The 22206-nt window shown below is 41.7% G+C and overlaps 1 protein-coding gene across 2 annotated transcripts in view; it reads right to left on the bottom strand.

Annotated features, from left to right (window-relative positions):
- LOC118363575 (actin-binding LIM protein 1-like) overlaps positions 1-22206 on the bottom strand; it is a 137429-nt gene that overhangs the window by 61090 nt on the left and 54133 nt on the right. For both annotated transcript variants that reach the window (XM_052486066.1, XM_052486055.1), the window contains exons 3-6: positions 21025-21208; positions 20591-20703; positions 8564-8690; positions 8276-8369 (exon numbers count right to left, since the gene is read on the bottom strand). In XM_052486066.1, the coding sequence (XP_052342026.1) occupies positions 8276-8369; positions 8564-8690; positions 20591-20703; positions 21025-21208 (518 nt within the window). The remainder of the gene's footprint in view (positions 1-8275; positions 8370-8563; positions 8691-20590; positions 20704-21024; positions 21209-22206) is intronic.

Here is a 22206-nt window from a genome sequence, read left to right as displayed (position 1 = left end):
TTTGAGCAATATAATTGGATGTTCATTCAAGCATCAATACGTTCCCGCAAGTAACAACTTCTAGATCACTTGAGCATCACAGAAATTGAATTACGTTAACACAGCACGCGCCAGCTGTCCTGAGTAAAAAGAAGCGGCCATCAATCTCGCTGAGTTGATTTATTTTAGGGAAACTGATTTACAAGAGTAAACCTTCAATAGTGAACATACTGTCAATATGCTGGCTACTGTTGATAGTCTACAAAAAAACACTTCAGCATTTCTCTTGTCTAGCCTACTGTAGCCAGGTCTTTTGGAATGAAGTTATCTTTAAAGGGGCATCGTCCTATTTTGAGATGTGAAAGAACTGTTCACAAAATGACATTTTAGAAACAAAAATGAATGCAATTAATAAACTCAGCAAAAAAATCCCTTTTTCAGGACCATGTCTTTCAAAGATAATTCGGAAAAATCCAAATCACTTCACTGATCTTCATTGTAAAGGGTTTAAACACTGTTTCCCATGCTAGCTCAATGAACCATAAAAACTAAATAAACATGCACCTGTGGAACGGTCGTTAAGACACTAACAGCTTATAGACGGTTGGCAATTAAGGTCACAGTTATGAAAATTCAGGACACTAAAGAGGCCTTTCTACTGACTTTGACAAACACCAAAAGAAAATGCCCAGGGTCCCTGCTCATCTGCGTGAGTGTGCCTTAGGCATGCAGCAAGGAGGCATGAGGACTGCAGTACTGCAGAGATTGCAATAAATTGCAATGTCCATACTGTGAGACGCCTAAGAGAGCGCTACAGGGAGACGGACAGCTGATCGTCCTCACAGTAGCAGACCACGTGTAACAACACCTGCTCTTCGGTACATCACACCTGAGGGACAGGTACAAGATGGCAACAACAACTGCCCAAGATACACCAGGAACACACAATCCCTCCATCAGTGCTCAGACTGTCCTCAATAGGCTGAGAAAGGCTAGACTGAGGGCTTGTAGGCCTGTTGTAAGGCAGGTCCTCACCAGAAACGATGTTGACTATGGGCACAAACCCACCATTGCTGGACCAGACAGGACGGGCAAAAAGTGCTCTTCACTGACGAGTTGCGGTTTTGTCTCACCAGGGGTGATGGTTGGATTTGCATTTATCGTTGAAGGAATGAGCGTTACACTGAGGCCTGTATTTGGAGGTTGAGCGTCCGTCATGGTCTGGGGCAGTGTGTCACAGCATCATCGGACTGAGCTTGTTGTCATTGCAGGCAATCTCAACGCTGTGCATTACAGGGAAGACATCCTCCTCCCTCATGTGGTACCCTTCCTGCAGGCTCATCCTGACGTGACCCTCCAGCATGACAATGCCACCAGCCATACTGCTAATTATGTGTGTGATTTCCTGCAAGACAGGGATGTCAGTGTTCTGCCATGGCCATCGAAGAGCCCGGATCTCAATCCCATTTAACATGTCTGGTACCGTTTGAATAGGAGGGTGAGGGCTAGGGCCATTCCCCCAAGAAATGTCTGTGAACTTGCAGGTGCCTTGGTGGAAGAGTGAGGTAACATCCCACAGCAAGAACTGGCAAATCTGGTGCAGTCCATGAGGAGGAGATACTTCATGCAGCTGTTGGCCAAACCAGATACGGACTGACTTTTGATTTTGACCCCTACCCCCTTTGTTCAGGGACACATTATCCATTTCTGTTAGTCACATATCCGTGGAACTTGTTCAGTTCATGTCTCAGTTGTTGAATCTTATGTTCATAAAAATACACACGGAAAGTTTGCTGAAAATAAACGCAGTTGACAGGGAGAGGATGTTTCTTAAACAGCTTCATAATAACCAAAGGTGATGGCAGGTAGGCTAGCGGTTAGTGTTGGGCAAGTTGTTCCAATTCATGAGCCGACAAGGTGAAAAATCTGCCAATGTACCCTTGACCAAGGCACTTAACCCTCATTGCTTCCTTACAAGCCCTTAACCAACAATGCAGTTCAAGAAATAGAGTTATGAAAATATTTACTAAATAAACTTAAGTAAAATAACGCAATATAGAGTACAGAGGGTGTTGGTACTGAGTCAATGTGTGGGGGTGTAGGTTAGTTGAGGTAATTTGTACATGTAGGTAGGCGTAAAGTGACTATGCATAAATAAATAGTCTGGATGGCCATTTTGATTAATAGTTCAGCAGTCTTATGGCTTGGGGGTAAAAGCTGTTTAAGGAGCCTTTTGGACCAAGACTTGGTGCCCCGGTATCGCATGCTGTGCAGTAGCAGAGAGAACAGTCTATGACTTGGGTGTCCTGGATGGCAGGAAGCTTGGCCCCAGTGATGTACTGAGCCGTATGCACTACCCTCTGTAGCGCCTTACGATCGGATGCTGAGCAGTTGCCCTACTAAGCGGTGATGCAACCGGTCAGGATGCTCTCGATGGTGCAGCTGTAGAACTTTGAGGATCTGAGGACCCATGCCAAATCTTTTCAGTCTCCTGAGGGGTAAAGGTGTTATCGTGCCCTCTTCACAACTGTCTTGGTGTGTTTTGGACCATGATAGTTTGTTGGTGATGTGGACACCAAGGAACTTGAAACTCTAGACCCGCTCCACTACAGCCCCCTCAATGTTAATGAGGGCCTGTTCATAATCTGTCAACTACCTTGGCCATTTCCAATCTGAGTAGGATTCTGTGTCAGGCTACGTCAAATATAGGGTTAAGGAGCGGTTTTGCGGCCATACACTGAACAAAAATCATAATTTCATGAGCTTTAGTAAAAGATCCCTAAAATGTTCTATATGCACAAAAGTCTTATTTCTCTCACATTTTGTGCACAATTTTTTTACGTACCTGTTAGTGAGTATTTCTCCTTTGCCAAAATAATCAATTTACCTGACAGGTGTGCCATATCAAGAAGCTGCATGATCATTACACAGGTGCACATTGTGCTGGGGACAATAAAAGGCCACTCTAAAATGTGCAGTTTTGTCACACAACGCAACAGATGTCTCAAGGTTTGAGAGGGCATGCAATTGGCATTCTGACCTCAGTAATGTCCACCAGAGCTGTTGCCAGAGAATTGAATGTTCATTTCTCTACAATAAGCTGCCCTCCAATGTCGTTTTAGAAAATTTGGCAGTACATCCAACCGGCCTCACAACCGCAGACCACGTGTATGGCAAAGTGTGAGGGAGTAGTTTGCTGATGTCAACATTGTGAACAGAGTGCCCCATGGTGGCAGTGGTGTTATGGTATGGACAGGCAAAAGCTATGGACAATGAACACAATTGAATTTTAGCAATGGCAATTTGAATGCACCTCATGTTTCAGCATGATAATGCAAGGCCCAATGTCACAAGGATCTGTACACAATTCCTGGAAACCGAACATTTCCCAGTTCTTCAATGGCCTGTGTACTCACAAGACATGTCACCCATTGAGCATGTTTGTGATGCTCTGGATCGACGTGTACTACAGCGTGTTCCAGTTCCAGCCAATATCCAGCAACTTCACACGGCCATTGATGAGGAGTGGGACAACATTTCACAGGCCACAATCAACAGCGAAAGTATTCGGCCCCCTTGAACTTTGCGACCTTTTGCCACATTTCAGGCTTCAAACATAAAGATATAAAACTGTATTTTTTGTGAAGAATCAACAACAAGTGGGACACAATCATAAAGTGGAACGACATTTATTGGATATTTCAAACTTTTTTAACAAATCAAAAACTGAAAAATTGGTCGTACTTTTTTTTAGAATATACCTTTATTATTCCCCGCAAACCCTACCACCCTTCCCTAATTGGAGAAAACCAATAAACACTTAGGCTTCTACATTCAGTTTATATATCTTATACACATTTTACAGACACAATCTATTTTACAATAGTTATATTTTGTTTGTTTTTAGCCCTTCCTCTATTTCTGATGTCCATCCAGTTTGATTTCTATTTGTAACTGTGCTATTTCACAAAAGTTCTGAACCTATATACATTTTACAGACCCTGTGTGTTTTACATTGGTTCTTGTTATTTGTCCCACCCTTCAGCTCCATTCAACCCCTCCCATCTATCTGTCAACATCATCTATTTTGGATTTCTATTTGCCATATATTTTTCAACTGTACAATGATGCTTCACAAATGTATTGAACCTTTCTATTCTCATAGCTTCTACAGATTGTAAATTAAAAATACATATTTTTGATTAAAAAAATATTAAATTATTGACTGGCTTCTCAAATCACCCAGTATTGCTATCTGCAGCATTAGTTCTAGGCAAATGTTGCAATTCTTCAGCCATTCCTGGACCTGTGACCAAAAATTAGCTACATATGGACAATGCCAAAATAAATTATCTGATGACTCTGCCTCCTCACAGCAGAATCTGCAGAGCTGGGAAGATTGTATCCCACATATATATAACATTCTATTGGATGCAAAAAAAATTGTATAGTTATTTAAATTGAAAAATGTGAAGTTTTGAAACCGGTGTTGTTTTGCGTATCAATTCATAAACCATGTGCCATGGAATGGGTACATCGCAAATCTCTTCCCAACTATTTTGCAATTTATATGGCACAGCTGTCAGTTTTTTGGTCTTTGAATGAAATTGGTATGTTTTTATTTATCACACTTTTCTTTAACCTTTTATGTTCTTTAATACAGGGCCGACATACAAGTTCCTTACTTTTTTCCCCTTCTACTTGCCTCTTCCATTTTTGTGATGATGCTGCAATCAATTGGTTGTAATTTGGGGTAGAGCAGACATTTCAAAATGTCTGTGTGACATAACTCCACCAGTCCTATTTATGATATGATTCCCCAAAATGATACCTTTTTTTTTTATTTCTTCGATTTATTATATTTTTTTTATCATTTAGTATATTTGAGTTTAACCACAATATTTGTGATATTATTTGGTCTGTCTTTTCAGGTGGATTAAAATGAAATTGCAACCAACTTTCTAAGGATTGTTTAAAAAATAATGATATTTTGGAGATAATTTCCTTTTCAAACAACCGAAAGTGAACAGGTGTAATCTGAATAAAGAGAAAAATGCCCTCTTGAACATAGCATGAGACATTCTTATCAATTTACTAGAGAACCAGTTTGGACTGAAGCCTTTAGTGAGAGGTCTAATGCTTTAATATTTAATAATTTCTGCCCTCCGAATTCACATTCGTTATTTAAATAGGCCTTTCAATTTTGTCTGGCTCGCCGTTCCAAATACAATTGAATATTTTTTGTTCATATAATTTAAAAAGCAGGTCACTAAGGTGTAGGGAAAACCATCAGCAAATAGGTCAACTGTGATATGACTAAAGAGTTAATCAAGGTGATTTTTCCACAAATATACAGGTATTTTCCATTTCATGGTAGCAAGATCTTATCTATTTTTGCTAACTTTCTATAAAAATGTAATGGCGTGAGATAATTTATTTTGGGATTTGTATACTGAGTATGTCCACATCTCCGTCAGACCATTTAATTCGTAAACTACATGGTCATGTAAAATTTGCAGTTTTTTGTGATCCAATACTTAACGTAATTTGGTTTTAATCCAGAGAGGATAGCAAAAGTATCTAGGTCCTCTGAGGCTGTGGAGAGATTCTAATTGTGGTTTTAAGAGAACATGTATCATCAGCGTACATTGACACTAGTTTCTAAGACACAGATTTCTAATCCCTTAATATTATTGTTTGATCTAATTTTATCAGCTAACACTTTGATGGCAACTCCAGTCATACTTTATCAAAAGCAGCTATGTAACCAGGCCTGGTGTCCCCAATATTTCATAGTATTCTATTGTTTCCAGGACTTGACTTATATTATCTCCAATGTATGTAATGTATGCATGTTAAAAAAACTGTCTGATTAGGATGAATAATATCTGACAATGCTTTATTAATTCTATGCGCCAAACATTTTGCTAGGATTTTTGCATCACAACACTGAAGTGTAAGAGGTCTCCAATTTTTTTTAAATGGACTGGATCTTTATATATAGCATTTGGGTCCTGTTTCAGTAATAATGATATCAGACTTTGTCTGATAATCTAGCATTTATATAGGAGTGGCTAAAACGTATACTTCCACTGGTATGCCATCCATCCCTGGAGTTTTCCCATCCTTAAAGGCCACGATTGCATCAATAAGTTCCTCTGTCATTTGGCCTTCACATGAGTCTTTCTGTACAGATGTTAATTTTACATTATCATTAGGAACAAAATCCATACAATTCATTTTAGTTAGTGGAGATGGAGGAGACTGAAATGAAAATATATTCTTAAAGTACTTTCTCTTTCAAAATATCATTCAGTGAATCATGCGTGACTCCATTTGTAACAAGATTGAATACATTTTCTTTGGTAGCATTTCTAAATTGAAGATTGAAAAATAATTTGGTGCCCAAGTCCTCAACAGGTTTATATAGTTGTGAAAGAAGGGAGTGTTTCATAGTTTACAACCAATGTCTGTTCACTTGGGCGGGGCCTCTGAGTGAGCAGAGTTTACGCTATGACAACCAATTCTCTCCTTTAGAAGCCAAAATTACATTTAATATTTTCACAAATAGTTTAATATTAAACATTTAAATTGCCCAACTAGAATGTGTAGACTTTCCCAAATACAGTTTGTCGTCCTATCATCAGTAATAATGTCTCAGACGCCAACTGATCTGACATCATATTCATTAAGTACCAAAGCATATTTCCAACTGGTTGGATTACTGAAATATGGTTCCGTTTCCCACCTTCTGATGTTACCAGACTCTCTATGCTAACAAAGGGATTTTCAATAGTCACATCAGTAAATAGAGGAAAAAGGGGGTGGATATTTATGGGGGTCATAAACCTCCCCCAATTGGCCAACGTCATGACACCCCTTTTGAATTTCTTTACCCATGGGAGAAATTTATTTCACCCCCAGTCCATTTTCCACAAAACTTAATCTAAAATTGTTGAATGGGTTTCCTGTAAACAATATATATTATATTCCTTATCTTTGAGCCAGGTAAATACTGATCACCTTTTCTTATTATCTGCTAGGCCATTACAATTGTAACTGGCTAATACTTATTTCACCACTTACCATTATGAGACACAATTTTCAATTTTATTTATCAAAATATATGTTTTTAAACGTACAATTAAAAAGTACCATGATTGAGTGTCTATGATATTTGCATTGCTACTAAGTAAACCTCCAATTGGTCCCCACTATTCCACCTTCTATAAGCCCTCCTCATCCTGAGGTGGGTTGTCATCTCAATGCCCGGCATACCCCCACCACCCCGTATCCCATAGCCCTGAAAAGACTGGGATCCATCCTTCTGCCATTTACAGAACAGAAGTAGATCAAATGCCAAATGCATTTCCATCTCCCTCACCTCGATTTATATTATATAGAGCCATAAAAAAACAATATATTTTAAGAATCTTGTTTCTTATTTTGCATAATTTGCTAATCATATTTGTATGTATTTTAGACCATTTATGGAAAGGATTTTACCTCTCACCAGTCTCGCCATTATCAAAATTACATTATTACAAGCAATTATTATATTAGCAAACAATTGTTGTGAATCATCCTCTATTGTCCCTAACATCTTTTACTCCTTCGCAACAGTTGTGGGATACACACATACACACTCAACCCTTTCCCCCCACACAACCATAGGCTCACATTCTCAACAGTTGCACCATCCCAGAGCCCAACTCAAGAAAGGTCTCGATTTACAGTTGCAGCAAGTAAGGCTTCTCTCAGAACGATGTTCTCCTTTTTAAGTTCATTCACCTCGGTTTCAATCTTATTTAGTGTCCCTTTTTAGGTTGTGTGTTTCCTTCTCCAATGTCGCAGCTTTTTCATCACTCACCTCGAGGCTTGCCTTCAATTCTTTTCTATCCTTACTGACTAATTCAAGTATACCCAGCTTGTCATTTATTGATTTTATCAGATCGGTTTCGACCTTATTAAATATATTAAATAAATTAAGTCACGTTTTCGTTTAGAAATCGGTTCCCCTGTCTTACTCTCCGTCATGTTTGGGTGTTGCTTGTTTTCTTAATATTTGTCGATAATGTCTTAAGATTGGTTTTGTGTTATTATCCAGACCGAAGGTTATCACTCACCAGATTGTGTAGTGCTAATATTTAGTCTAACTTGCCGATATTGAATATTATGTTTTTATCTTGAGGTGCTCTACATAACTTTGTTCAGTCCGCCAATACCTTTCTCAGTCCCGCCTCCTCCTCTCTCTCCTCTCACATGATGAATGTTAGGTGATTGGTGATTGGCTTACTTCCAGCACTTTGCCTGTGATAAACTGCTGGCATGCCTCGCACTGGACCCCAAAATGGATCTGGTAGTCCTTCTCACAATAGGGTGCGCCATCCCTGAGCAAAGAGATAGGAGAATACAGAAAGACGGCATTAGAATAGGATAAAATAGAATAGTATATTTCACTGTGTCTGCAAGTATGTTGTGTGTATAAAATAATAGAATAGTGGGTTTTACTTGGTTTGCAAGTACACTGTGTATTTCATTATGTGTGTAAGCATTTCATGTGTATAATAGCGGTTAGACTTACTTGCTGATGTACTCCCCAGTGAGGACTTTTTTACAGGCCGTACACTTAAAGCAGCCCAGGTGCCACTGTCTCTCCAGTGCTAAGAGAGCCTGACCATTCTTAATGTCTCTACCACAGCCCGTACAGCCTGTAAAACACACACACACACACACACAAACAATAGTTTCCATCTATTCAAAACCTATACGCTAGATGGTGGCAGAGGGTCAACAGCCATGGCTTACTAATGGGTGCTTCAATCTTCCGTTAAGGTATATTTAAGTGATAATGCTGAGAAGCCTGTGTTTGTTGGATATATTGGCACCAAAGCCCATCTCATTCCTTGTAAAAACAGACGACAACGGTCTAAGGCAGGGGTGTCAAAGTCAAATGGACGGAGGGCCAAATAAAAAATTTAGCTACAAGCCGAGGGCCGGACTGTTCGAATGTTCATTGAAAAATTTTTAAATGACGCATATAGTCTAGTGAACCTAATTGAACCTACTGAAAACCTAACAAATATATTCCAATATGATCAGATAAATAAAGCAATATTTTCTTATGGCTCTGTCAGTAATCTTTAATTTTCAACAGACACAAAAGACAAATTTCCTTTATATAAAAATCCCCATAACATGAACATTAAATGAAAGAAACCGGTATTCAAGGCACCATCAGTAGCCTATATTTTCTATTTTAGCAAAAGTGGGCTAAATTTACTTCAAAGAAAAAAACAATAATAGCAATTTTCTATCATCCACTCAACTGAAATATTTTTAAAATATAATTGGATTGAAATACAATAAAATAAAGTGCAAAAATCTATTAATCAAAAACAACACTTTGTTTAAGGAGAAGTAACATGCAGTGAAAACAAATATTAAACTTTAACTTTTAAACTTGAACTGAGTAAAAACTCTAAATATGTGATTGCACAGTAATGTTCACTTGTTTGAGGTTGAGGGTGATACTTGGTGGTGTCCCATCTTTTCCACAAGTTCATCAATGTTCGGGGTAAGGCTCTGAGCTGAGGAAATCCTCAGAATTGAGTGGAGGTGTTCAGCAGTAAGTCGACTTCTGTGTGATGTTTTGTTCAAGTTCATCAAAGAAAACAGTTGTTCACACAGGTATGTGCTGCCAAACATAGACAACGTTTGAGCAGCCTGGATGCGCAGCTGGGGCATTGTGTCGGGAGGAAACGGGCGAACTCCGCAGCACCCACTGCCGCATATTTTGCCCTCAGTGCATCATTGCATTGGAGGTCAATCAACTCCATTTGGAGGTTTGGTGGTGAGCTTTCCACGTCAACAGCAAATGGGTTACCGAGCAGTTCCAACCTGCTTTTTTGTGCTTCAAAGTCAGCAAATCGGCGTCGAAAGTCAGCGGCAAGCATACCTATTTTATCAGCCAACTGTGCGCTCGGGAACGCACTGGTAGAGAGCTTCTCTTTCATGGTCTGGCAGCTGGGAAAGTGGCTCAAATTTTCTTTCCGCATCTGCGTCTCCCACAGAGTCAGTTTGGTTTTAAATGCCTTCACTGTACTGTACATATCAGAGATGACACGATCCCGACCCTGCAGCTGCAAGTTCATTGCATTCAGATGACTCGTAATGTCACACAGAAAAGCCATTTCACACAGAAACATTTCGTCTCGGAGTTGTGTTGTGTCTTTCCCTTTGCTGTCCAAGAACAGACAAATCTCCTCACGAAGCTCGAAACATCTTTGAAGCACCTTTCCCTGGCTTAGCCATCGCACCTCTGTGTGATAAGGCAAATCACCATGCTCCGTTTCTAACTCCGTCAGAAATGCCTTGAACTGGCGGTGATTCAAACCTTTGGCTCTGATAAAGTTAACTGTGCGCGTGATGATGCTCATTACATGCTCCATTTTCAAGGCTTTACCGCACAACGCTTCCTGGTGTATGATACAATGATAAGCTGTCAGCTCACCTGTCGCGTTTTCCTCTTGCATCTTTTCCCGTATCTTCGCCACCAGTCCGCTCCTGTGTCCACACATCGCAGGTGCTCCGTCGGTTGTCAAACCCACGAGTTTTTCCCAAGGCAGCTCCATCTCATTTACACATCTTGACACCTCTTCATACAAATCATGCCCCGTAGTTGTGCCATGCATAGGACGTAAAGCCAAAAACTCCTCTGTCACGCTTAGGCTGGAGTCCACTCCGCGGATGAAAATTGACAACTGGGCAATGTCAGAAATGTCGGTGCTCTCATCCACAGCCAAGGAATATGCAATGAAATCTTTTCCCTTTTTCACAAGCTGCTCTTTTAGATTGATGGACAACTGGTCTACTCTCTCGGCAATGGTGTTTCTGCTCAGACTCACATTTAAAAGAGTTGCCTTTTTTCTGGGCAAACTTCGTCACAAACTTTAATCATGCAGTTTTTGATGAAATCCCCTCCGTAAATGGCCGGGCTGATTTAGCGATCTCTTCTGCCAAAATAAAACTGGCCTTGACAGCAGCCTGGCCTTGTGATTTGGCTTTTTTGAACAGAGCCTGTCGAGATTTGAGGCCTCGTTTTAATTCCTCTGCCTTTTGTAGCCTTTGTTCCATGTCCATATTCTTGTTTTTGTCCGCGTGTTTCGTTTCATAATGTCGTCTCAGATTATACTCTTTCAGTACCGCCACACTTTCTCCACACAGAAGACACACAGGTTTTCCAGCTACCTCCGTGAACAAATACTCCGACTCCCACCTTGTTTGAAACCCCGGTTCTCAGTGTCCACCTTCCGTTTTGCCATTTTTGATGGGTATCTGAAAGTTAATTTTACTGTGATGCTGACAACTGCTGTGCCAATAAATATTGAAATGAAGCAGCCTACTGCTCGGTGCGTCACCGTTGCATTGTGGGAAATGTAGTATTGGTGCGTGTAAAAGATCTGCGGGCTGCCGGCTTGCTGCGGTCTGCGGGCCGGTTCTAATAATAAATCAAGATCATCCCAGGGGCCGTAAAAAACCTTCTCGCGGGCCGGATGTGGCCCGCGGGCCTTGACTCTGACATATGTGGTCTAAGGTGTGTTGTTCATAGCCTGTTTGTGTTATTTCTAAGTTCACTTGTAATTAGGCTACTGGAAAACAATATTATAACAATGACTTCGTCTCGGGCCTAACACCCGTGCCAATATATCCAACAAACACCGGCTTCTCGGGCATTATTGGGCATTATCACTTAATTACCAAAAGCTTATCCAGGCGATCTACAAAGAAATAAATCACTTCTTCCTAAGCTCCCAGTCATGTTATAGGATCCCAGTGTCATCCCATGACATGTGTGATGACACACCGAGTATAAAGAGCTTGAAATGATGACATGAGGAGAATCAGCACCCTTATTTATGGATACCCCTGTATATAAGCTAACTGGCTACACAGAGAGAAACCAGGGTCGTGTTCATTTGACACCTAACAGAAGAAAACAAACAAACAGGAAATCACTGCCTGGACTTGGTACACTCAGCTCTTTTTAAAGTTTCAATGCAGCCTTTTTTAATCTCAATATCAAATCATTGCTGTGTAACAATTCGCTTTATGCATGCCCACTAGCCTATGTATTTCGGCAAAAATTACAGCTAGCCCTTGATTACCAGTATTGCGCACTCATCATCTTTGATACAATAGCTAGCTAGCAGGGAAAGCATAAATTGTCAGCCAAACAAATCTTATATTTTTATTAGTACCATTTGTTATATATTTTTGTTTTCCATTATAGCCTAACCTCAAATTAGTTTAAGGAAGGTTTTTAGAATTTTACGACATGAAGGTAGCAGTACAGCTGAGCATTGCTGTATACCACTGTGTGCAACTTCCTCCAAGATATATGTTGAGCTTTCACACGTGCAATGGAAAATTTGATGTGAGATTCAACATCACCTCCCATACAAGGGTCTGCAGCTGCCACTTCCAAAGTGATGACTTTATCGAGCCTTTAACCCCCACTGGACGTTGGCTACTCAGGAAGGGAGCTCTCCCCACCCTGTTCCAGTGGAATGACTATTAAGTTACAGTGCCAAGACCTGGGGTATGGCAAAGGAGAGAACAACCAACTTATGAGCTGGCTCAGGTGGATGAATGACTTCCTCCACCTGTATCATGATTATTGTTCAGCTGCTGACCTGGCACTGGAGCAAGGCAAAGATCTTCATAAGGAGGTAGAGAAACTGAGGAGACAGGTGGAGGAAATATCTGTCTGTCAGCGATTTCTGTTCGGAGCGATTTTGCTGCCTCCGATACACGGTTCTAGACAAGGTAGGTTATGGTAATGATAATAATATAGAGAGGATAAAGAGTGCTGCTTTGCTTCTATAAAATGAATAATATATGGTATCAAAAGGTCATTTAAAACAAGGTCTAAATAGACTGAGACCAAAACTGTGTTGTGGCTTGAGTAGAAACAATGTGTAAAAATAAGCATACAACAAATTAAGTAAAAACCAACATAAATAAATGCTTTGTTTAATAAAGGCTTTAAACTGTTTGCACAAAACCATTGCCTTGATCTTTGTTGTAGGTAACAATAATATTTTTATTTTCTCATCATTCCTTAATTTATCTGCATTTGTCTGGTGTTATTTTGTTGCCCTGGTGGCAGTAAAAGGATCTTGTGTCTTACGCCTCGATCACACCGACAGTGTCATTGCGTTTTGGAACACCAGAAGTACATTCATTTCCAATGGAACACTGTGTTTGCTTTGCAGCATTGCGTTGCAATGTGTGTTCTGTGTGGTGCATACTGCACGTTGGATTTGTACAGTATGCATCAAATTGTATGTGTCGATGAGTTGACAGAAATGGTAGCAGAATGTGAATGTTGAACTTTTGTGGTACACATATCCAGATGATGCTGCGTACCATTTTGCGCAATGACGCTGTAGGTGTTATTGACGCGTTATATACTCCTGGGTAGTACTTCCCTCTGGAGGCAGTAACAACACCTAGGATTAGATATCAATTACGTCATTCTCCTCATTCATCATATTTCCCACTTCTGACATATACACTCACAGGCGAGTTTATTAGGTACACCACCCCGTTCACGAAAATGCATCGCATGACAACAAGTTCAGTTTACTTGAGTGGCCTGCACAGTCCCAGACCTCAACCCAATAGAGCATCTTTCGGATACACCGTCCAATCTGAACCAACATCCCTGTGGAACATTTCTGACACCTTGTAGAATGACCCAGTACGATATGGGTGTACCTAATAAACTGAGTATAGGTTTGCGAAGTATGCCCACCTAATGGCCTCCAGTGTGACCATAGCAAGGGCAGCTGCAAAGAGGAATGAGGTCACACTACTTGAATTTACTATTTACCAGGAAATGCAGTGGTAATCGTCAAAGCTACAACTGACCTTAGACAAACACAGAAGTGCTAAATGCCACTTTGACAAGCTTGAAGCTTCTTGAATCTACTTTAAGCCATTAAACCAATCATGATAATGAATATTTTAGGGAGGGAAGATAAATCATAACCTATAACAGTGAATAATTTCTGCCCTCTGGAGGGTTGATAATTTTAGTTATAATTTTGCATATTCATGCATCATAATCCTTTTTTTTCATAATCCTTTTTTTCTGCAGTCCATATACATGTTGTTTTCCTTTTCATGACCTATCTTTCACTGAGTCTGAAGTAGAGGGATCCGGCCCACAGATTCAGTCGACTGTGAGATGCATCGTGACAACATGGGGCGACTTTCTTTACACAATTCTTGGGTCAGTGTGTATCTGGATGTCCGAGGAAGCATTCAAGGCTCACCTGCGAGAGGAATTTAAGGAATACACAGACACACGTGGTGATTAGCAACACAACTCTGTGCAGTCTAACACGATCTTCTCTCCTGCTTCAGAATGAAGTCCCACTGCACTTTCAAGGTGATGATTGGCATGGCACCACATAGTAAAGGGCTGCAACAAAGGTGTTTGCACTGAGGTTCTGTAAGTGACAAGGAGATCCTGAAGCAGTCGGGTATCGTGCCTGTGCTGAAAGCAGGGATGTCCATAATCGTGGACGACTGTGTGCCCTGCAAGGTCCTACGACCGGATTTCCTCTCAGAGGGTACAGATGCCAGCAGCAGAAGTCAAGGAGACTCAAGCCATTGCTCGGCTGAGGGTCCATGTGGAGCGACTGATTCGCAGAGTGAACGAGGACAAGCTGTTTGACATGGTCATCCCTCTCTCCATCACTGGGTGCATCAACCAGCTCTACACCGTTGCCTGCCTCCTCGTCAACTACCGGAATGGGCCCTTGGTCAAAGCACTGGCAAAGGACTATTGATGCTGTCAATTTCCGTACTATTAGACTGGTAACTGATTGCCCCGTTTTTGCCTCTGATTCAAGATAACGGTGCATTCGGAAAGCATTCAGACCCGTTCACTTACTCCATTTTGTTACATTTTTTTATTATTTTTATTTCACCTTATTTAACCAGGTAGACTAGTTGAGAACAAGTTCTCATTTACAACTGCAACCTGGCCAAGAAAAAGCAAAGCAGTTCAAAACATACAACAACAGAGTTACACGTGGAATAAACAAAAATACAGTCAATAATAGAGTTGAAAAAGTATATATACAGTGTGTGCAAATGAGTTAAGATAAGGGAGGTATGGCAATAGATAGGCCATGGTGGTGAAGTAATTACAATATACCAATTAAACAATGTAGTGATAGATGTGCAGAATATGAACGTGCAAGTAGAGATAATTGGGTGGAAAGGAGCAAGATAGATAGATAAATCAATACAGTATGGGGATGAGGTAGTTGGATGAGCTATGTACAGGTGCAGTGATCTGCGAGCTGCTCTGACAGCTAGTGCTTAAAGCTAGTTAGTGAGGGAGATATGATATGAGTCTCCAGCTTCAGTGATGTTTGCAGTTCATTCCAGTCATTGGCAGCAGAGAACTGGAAGGAAAGGCGGCCAAAGTAGGAATTGGGTTTCGGGGTGACCAGTGAGATATACCTGCTGGAGTGCGTGCTACGGGTGGATCCTGCTATGGTGACCAGTGAGCTGAGATAAGGTGGGGCTTTACCTAGGAGAAATTTGTAGATGACCTGGAGCCAGTGGGTTTGGTGACGAGTATGAAGCGATGGCCAGCCAACGAGAGAGTACAGGTCAGTGGTGGGTAGTATATGGGGCTTTGGTGACAAAAAGGATGGCACTGTGATAGACTGCATCCAATTTGTTGAGTAGAGTGTTGGAGGCTATTTTGTAAATAACATTGCTGAAGTTGAGGATCGGTAGGTTGGTCAGTTTTACAAGGGTATTTTTGGCAGCATGAGTGAAGGATGCTTTGTTGTGAAATAAGTTGTTTCTAGATTTAATTTTGGATTGGAGATGCTTAATGTGAGTCTGGAAGGAGAGTTTACAATCTAACCAGACATCTAGGTATTTGTAGTTGTCCAGAGTAGTGATGCTGGATGGGCGGGCAGGTGCTGGCAGAGATCGGGTGAAGAGCATGCATTTAGTTTTACTTGAATTTAAGATTAGTAGGAGGCCACGGAAGGAGAGTTGTATGGCATTGACTCTCGTCTGGAGGTTAGTTAACACAGTGTCCAAAGGAGGGCCAGAAGTATACAGATTGTCTGCGTAGAGGTGGATCAGAGAATCACCAGCAGCAAGGGTGAGATCATTGATGTATACAGAGAAGAGAGTCGGCCCGAGAATTTAACCCCGTGGCACTCCCATAGAGACTGCCAGAGGTCCAGACAACAGGCCCTCTGATTTGACACACTGAACTCGGTTTGAGAAGTAGTTGGTGAACCAGGCGAGGCAGTCATTTGAGAAACCAAGGCTGTTGAGTCTGCCGATAAGAATGTGACGATTGACAGAGGGGAAAGCCTTGGCCAGGTCGATGAATATGGCTGCACAGTAATGCCTCTTATCGATTGCGGTTATGATATCGTTTAGGACCTTGAGCGTGGCTAAGGCGCACCCATGACCAGCACTGAAACCAGATTGCATAGCGGAGAAAGTATAGTTGGATTCTAAATGGTCGGTAATCTGTTTGTTAATTTGGCTTTCGGAGACCTTAGAAAGGCAGGTTAGGACATACTGTATAGGTCTGTAGCAGTTTGGGACTAGAGTGCCACCACATTTGAAGAGGGGGATGATCGCGGCAGCTTTCCAATCTCTGGGAATCTCAGACGATATGAAAGAGGCTAGTAATAGGGGTTGCAACAATTTCGGCAGATCATTTTAGAAAGAGAGGGTCCAGATTGTCTAGCTCGGCTGATTTGTAGGGGTCCAGATTTTGCAGCTCTTTCAGAACATTAGCTATCTGGATTTGGGTGAAGGAGAAATGGGGGAGGCTTGGGCGAGTTGCTGTGGGGGGTGCTGGGCAGTTGACCGGGGTAGCCACATTACAGCCTTATTCTAAAATTGAGTAAATTGTTGTTGTTTTCTTCTAATTAATCTACACACACTATCCCATAATGACAAAGCAAAAACAGGTTTTTGGAAAAGTTTGCAAATGTATAAAAAATTAAAAAACATAAATAGCGTTCAAAAGTTTGGGGTCACTTTGGGTCCTTGTTTTTGAAAGAACAGCAGATTTTTGTCCATTTAAAATAACATCAAATTGATCAGAAATACAGCTTACAAATGGTAGGCAATTAATGTCACAGTTGTGAAAATTCAGGACACTAAAGAGGCCTTTCTACTGACTCTGAAAAACACCAGAGAAAGATGTCCAGTGTCCCTGCTTATCTGCGTGAACCTGCCTTAGGCATGCTGCAAGGAGGCATGAGGACTGCAGATGTGGCCAGCGCAATAAATTGCAATGTCCATACTGTGAGAAGCCTAAGATGGCCCTACAGTGAGACAGGACGGACAGCTGATCATCCTCGCAGTGGCATACCACGTGTAACAACACCTGCACAGGATCGGTACATCCTAACATCACACCTGCGGGATAGGTACAGGATGGCAACAACAACTCCTTGATTTACACCAGGAACGCACAATCCCTCCATCAGTGCTCAGATTGGACTTGTAGGCCTGTTGTAAGGCATGTCCTCACCAGACATCATTGGCAGCAACGTTGCTTATGGGCACAAACCCAATGTCGCTAGAGCAGACAGGACTGGCAAAAAGTGCTCTTCACTGGCGGGTCGCAGTTTTGTCTCACCCAGGGGTGATGGTCGGATTTGCGTTTAACGTCAAAGGAATGAGCATTACACCAAGGCCTGTACTCTGGAGCGGAATGATTTGGAGGTGGAGGGTCCGTCACGGTCTGGAGCAGTGTGTCACAGCATCATCGGACTGAGGTTATTGTCATTGCTTGCAATCTCAAAACTGTGCTTTACAGGGAACACATCCTCCTCCCTCATGTGGTACACTTCCTGCAGGCTCATCCTGCCATGACCCTCCAGCATGACAATGGCATCAGCCATTCTTTGTGTGATTTCCTGTAAGACAGGAATGTCAGTGTTCTGCCATGGCCAGCGAAGAGCCCAGATCTCAATCCCATTGATCACGTCTGGGACCTGTTGGATCGGAGGTTGAGTGCTAGAGGCATTCCCCCCAGAAATGTCCGGGAACTTGCAAGGTGCCTTGGTGGAAGAGTGGGGTAAAATCTCACAGCAAGAACTGGCAAATATGGTGCTGTCCATGAGGAGGAGATGCACTGCAGTGCTGAATTCAGCTGGTGTCCACAACAGATATTGACCGTCTTTTGATTTTGACCCCCCCCTTTGTTCAGGGACACATTATTAAATTGCTGTTAGGCACATGTCTGTGGAACTTGTTCAGTTTGTTTCAAGTTGTTGAATCTTATGTTCATACAAATATTTACACATGTTGATGAAAATGAACACAGTTGACAGTGAGAGGACGTTTCTTTTTTTGCTGAGTTTAGTTGAATATCTGTGGTATCAGCATTTGTGGGTTCGATTACATGCTCAAAATGGCCAGAAACAAAGATCTTTCTTCTGAAACTCATCAGTCCATTCTTGTTCTGAGAAATGAAGGATATTCCATGTGAAAATTGCCAAGAAACTGAAGATCTCATACAACGCTTCGTACTACTACTGTGCAACTGGGTACTGGACTTCCTGATGGGCCGCCCCCAGGTGGTGAGGGTAGGCAACAACATCTCCACCCCGCTGATCCTCAACACTGGGGCCCCACAAGGGTGCGTTCTGAGCCCTCTCCTGTACTCCCTGTTCACCCACGACTGCGTGGCCAGGCATGCCTCCAACTCAATCATCAAGTTTGCGGACGACACAACAGTGGTAAGCTTGATTACCAACAACGACGAGACGGCCTACAGGGAGGAGGTGAGGGCCCTCGGAGTGTGGTGTCAGGAAAATAACCTCACACTCAACGTCAACAAAACTAAGGAGATGATTGTGGACTTCAGGAAACAGCAGAGGGAACACCCCATCCACATCGATGGAACAGTAGTGGAGAGGGTAGCAAGTTTTAAGTTCCTCGGCATACACATCACAGACAAACTGAATTGGTCCACTCACACAGACAGCATCGTGAAGAAGGCGCAGCAGCGCCTCTTCAACCTCAGGAGGCTGAAGAAATTCGGCTGGTCACCAAAAGCACTCACAAACTTCTACAGATGCACAATCGAGAGCATCCTGGCGGGCTGTATCACCGCCTGGTATGGCCCACAACCGTAAGGCTCTCCAGAGGGTAGTGAGGTCTGCACAACGCATCACCGGGGGCAAACTACCTGCCCTCCAGGACACCTACACCACCCGATGTTACAGGGAGGCCATAAAGATCATCAAGGACAACAACCACCCGAGCCACTGCCTGTTCACCCCGCTATCATCCAGAAGGCGAGGTCAGTACAGGTGCATCAAAGCTGGAACCGAGAGACTGAAAAACAGCTTCTATCTCAAGACCATCAGACTGTTAAACAGCCACCACTAACATTGAGTGGCTGCTGCCAACACACTGACACTGACACTGACTCAACTCCAGCCACTTTCATAATGGGAATTGATGGGAAATGATGTAAAATATATCACTAGCCACTTTAAACAATGCTACCTAATATAATGTTACATACCCTACATTATTCATCTCATATGCATACGTATATACTGTACTCTATATCATCTACTGCATCCTTATGTAATACATGTATCACTAGCCACTTTAACTATGCCACTTTGTTTACATTCTCATCTCATATGTATATACTGTACTCGATACCATCTACTGTATCTTGCCTATGCTGCTCTGTACCATCACTCATTCATATATCTTTATGTACATATTCTTTATTCCCTTACACTGTGTATAAGACAGCATTGTCAGAACTAGAAGCACAAGCATTTCGCTACACTCGCATTAACATCTACTAACCATGTGTATGTGACAAATAAAATTTTATTTGATTGGATTTGACTACTCCCTTCACAGAACACCACAGACTGGCTCTAACCAGAATATAAAGAGGAGTGGGAGGCCCCGGTGCACAACTGAGTAAGAGGACAAGTACATTAGAGTGACTTGTTTGAGAAACAGACGCCTCACACAAGTCCTCAACTAGAAGCTTCATTAAATAGTACCCGCAAAACACCAGTCTCAACGTCAACAGTGAAGAGGCGACTCCGGGATGCTGGCCTTCTAGGCAGAGTTCCTCTGTCCAGTGTCTGTTCTTTTGCCCATCTTACATTTTTTTTTATTGGCCAGTCTGTTATGGCTTTTTCTTTGCAACTCTGCCTAGGCCAGCATGTTCCAAGTCTACAGCCTGTGTTTAACAGCTACCTTCAGACCCTCTCTTCAAAATAAATTGCATTATGTTGGCCTGCACTCAACTATTTTGTCCAGTGTTCTCACTAACAAACCAACATATTTCCCCCAAAAATGGCTGTACTTATTACTGAATACTTTATATTGGTTACTAGTATTTTACAGAGTTCTGGTGGTTATCACAGACAATGGGTTACACACATCATCTGAACTCAAATAAATTGTTTGGTACATTTTTTTTAGTATTTGAGTTTAAATGTTAGTTCAATGTAACTACAGTACTGTAGTTATAGTGGAGACAGAGGCTACTTACAGTTGGAGTCGATGAGGTCTTTGCCAGGTCCTGGGGACATGGGCTGGACACAGTACTGACACAGACAGTCTTTGCCATTGAAGGTGACCCTATCTCCAGCAGGAAATGGTCGTCTGTGGGAGAGACAGAAAGATACATGGACAAATGATCAGACACCAGACGGATATAGACAGATGTGTAGCACGGGTCACATTAGGGTACATCAGTTTGGGAATATTCAGTGTATTGATTAACAGTGTATGATGAGGTGAAGGTGTGTCAGCATTGTTGGAGTGAGCCGATTAACCCATTTCAAGACCAACGCAATCAATGCAGACGAGGATGCAGACAGGATGATAAGAGTAAAATGAATGTGAACAATAAGAGTAATGAGATGGATAATAAGTAATTCTGCTAGCTCTTGACCAGGGCTCCTTTGAAAAGGAGATTCTTACTTGCAGATGGTGCAGACAAAGCAGGCAGGGTGGTAAGTCTTGCCTAGGGCAGTGACCACTTCTCCCTCCACAAAGTCCCTACAGCCGTTGCAGCGTGTACCGTGCATTCGCTGGTAGTCCAGGGTACACAGGTAGTCTCCATTTTTCATGAAGAAGCCTCCGTGAGCCAGGTCACAGCCACACACTGCAGGGACGCAACAGAAGTCAGTAAGTCATGCTATTTATTCATCTATCCTCCTTGCATCCATATCCATATATATATATATATATATATATATCGCCGTTGTAAATGAGAACTTGTTCTCAACTGGCCAACCTGGTTAAATAAAGGTGAATAAAAAAAAATATCCATCCAATCATCTGTGGTAGAATTACAACATTATGTTAAGCACATTACTTTTATATTAGAATGTATTCCTATTTACATTCTCACTGCCTTTTTCTGAGATGAGCCTCTGAGGTTTAACACTAACAGTCGATACATGATGGTTTGGTGAGAAGACAACATTCCATTCCATGAGCAGTGTCTGTGAAATGATTATCTGTCTGCCAGAGTGAGGAGAACCCTCCCTCTAGGTTATTAATGAATGCTGGACTTCATACATTTAAGGGAAGGACCTAGTGTCCCATGTTGCATTAGTATTTTTGGATATACAAGTAGTAAATGACCTAGAGATGGATATTTGGCACCATGCAAATATCTTGTAAATATGAGCGCACAATGTACCTGTGTATAATTTCACATTTTGTTTTTTGTTATGAGGACCGAGGATGACTATAAAGAGTTGTTTCCGAACCCTGCTTATTTGGGCTTTAACGGTCACTCAATGGTGTAGAGATAACGCTCCATTACTGCACTAATTATTAATAAAGTTTGATGGTTTTGAGGAAAACTGAAAATCCATTTGTTGATCTTCCATGTGTACGACTGCAGGAATGTGTGTTTGTGTCTCCATTTGACAAAGGGTATGACAACAGAACAATCCAAAAAATAAAATGCCAATACCTCTGTGGATATGTAAGGTTACGTATTGATTGTATTTCCAGAGACAAGAACAATATCTTCCACCTTCAAATAAATCAATTATTAAGATGCCCCCTCCTGGGGTCTTCCCCTATTGGATTGCTAGCACTGCTGTATTTTGCACTTGTAAATAATGTATTATTTTTCCACATGTATGT

The sequence above is a fragment of the Oncorhynchus keta genome, chromosome 3 (genome assembly GCF_023373465.1).
Source record: "Oncorhynchus keta strain PuntledgeMale-10-30-2019 chromosome 3, Oket_V2, whole genome shotgun sequence".
Taxonomy (NCBI): domain Eukaryota; kingdom Metazoa; phylum Chordata; class Actinopteri; order Salmoniformes; family Salmonidae; genus Oncorhynchus; species Oncorhynchus keta.
Note: the sequence above shows the minus strand (reverse complement) of the source record. Positions and strands in the feature narration are given on the sequence as shown.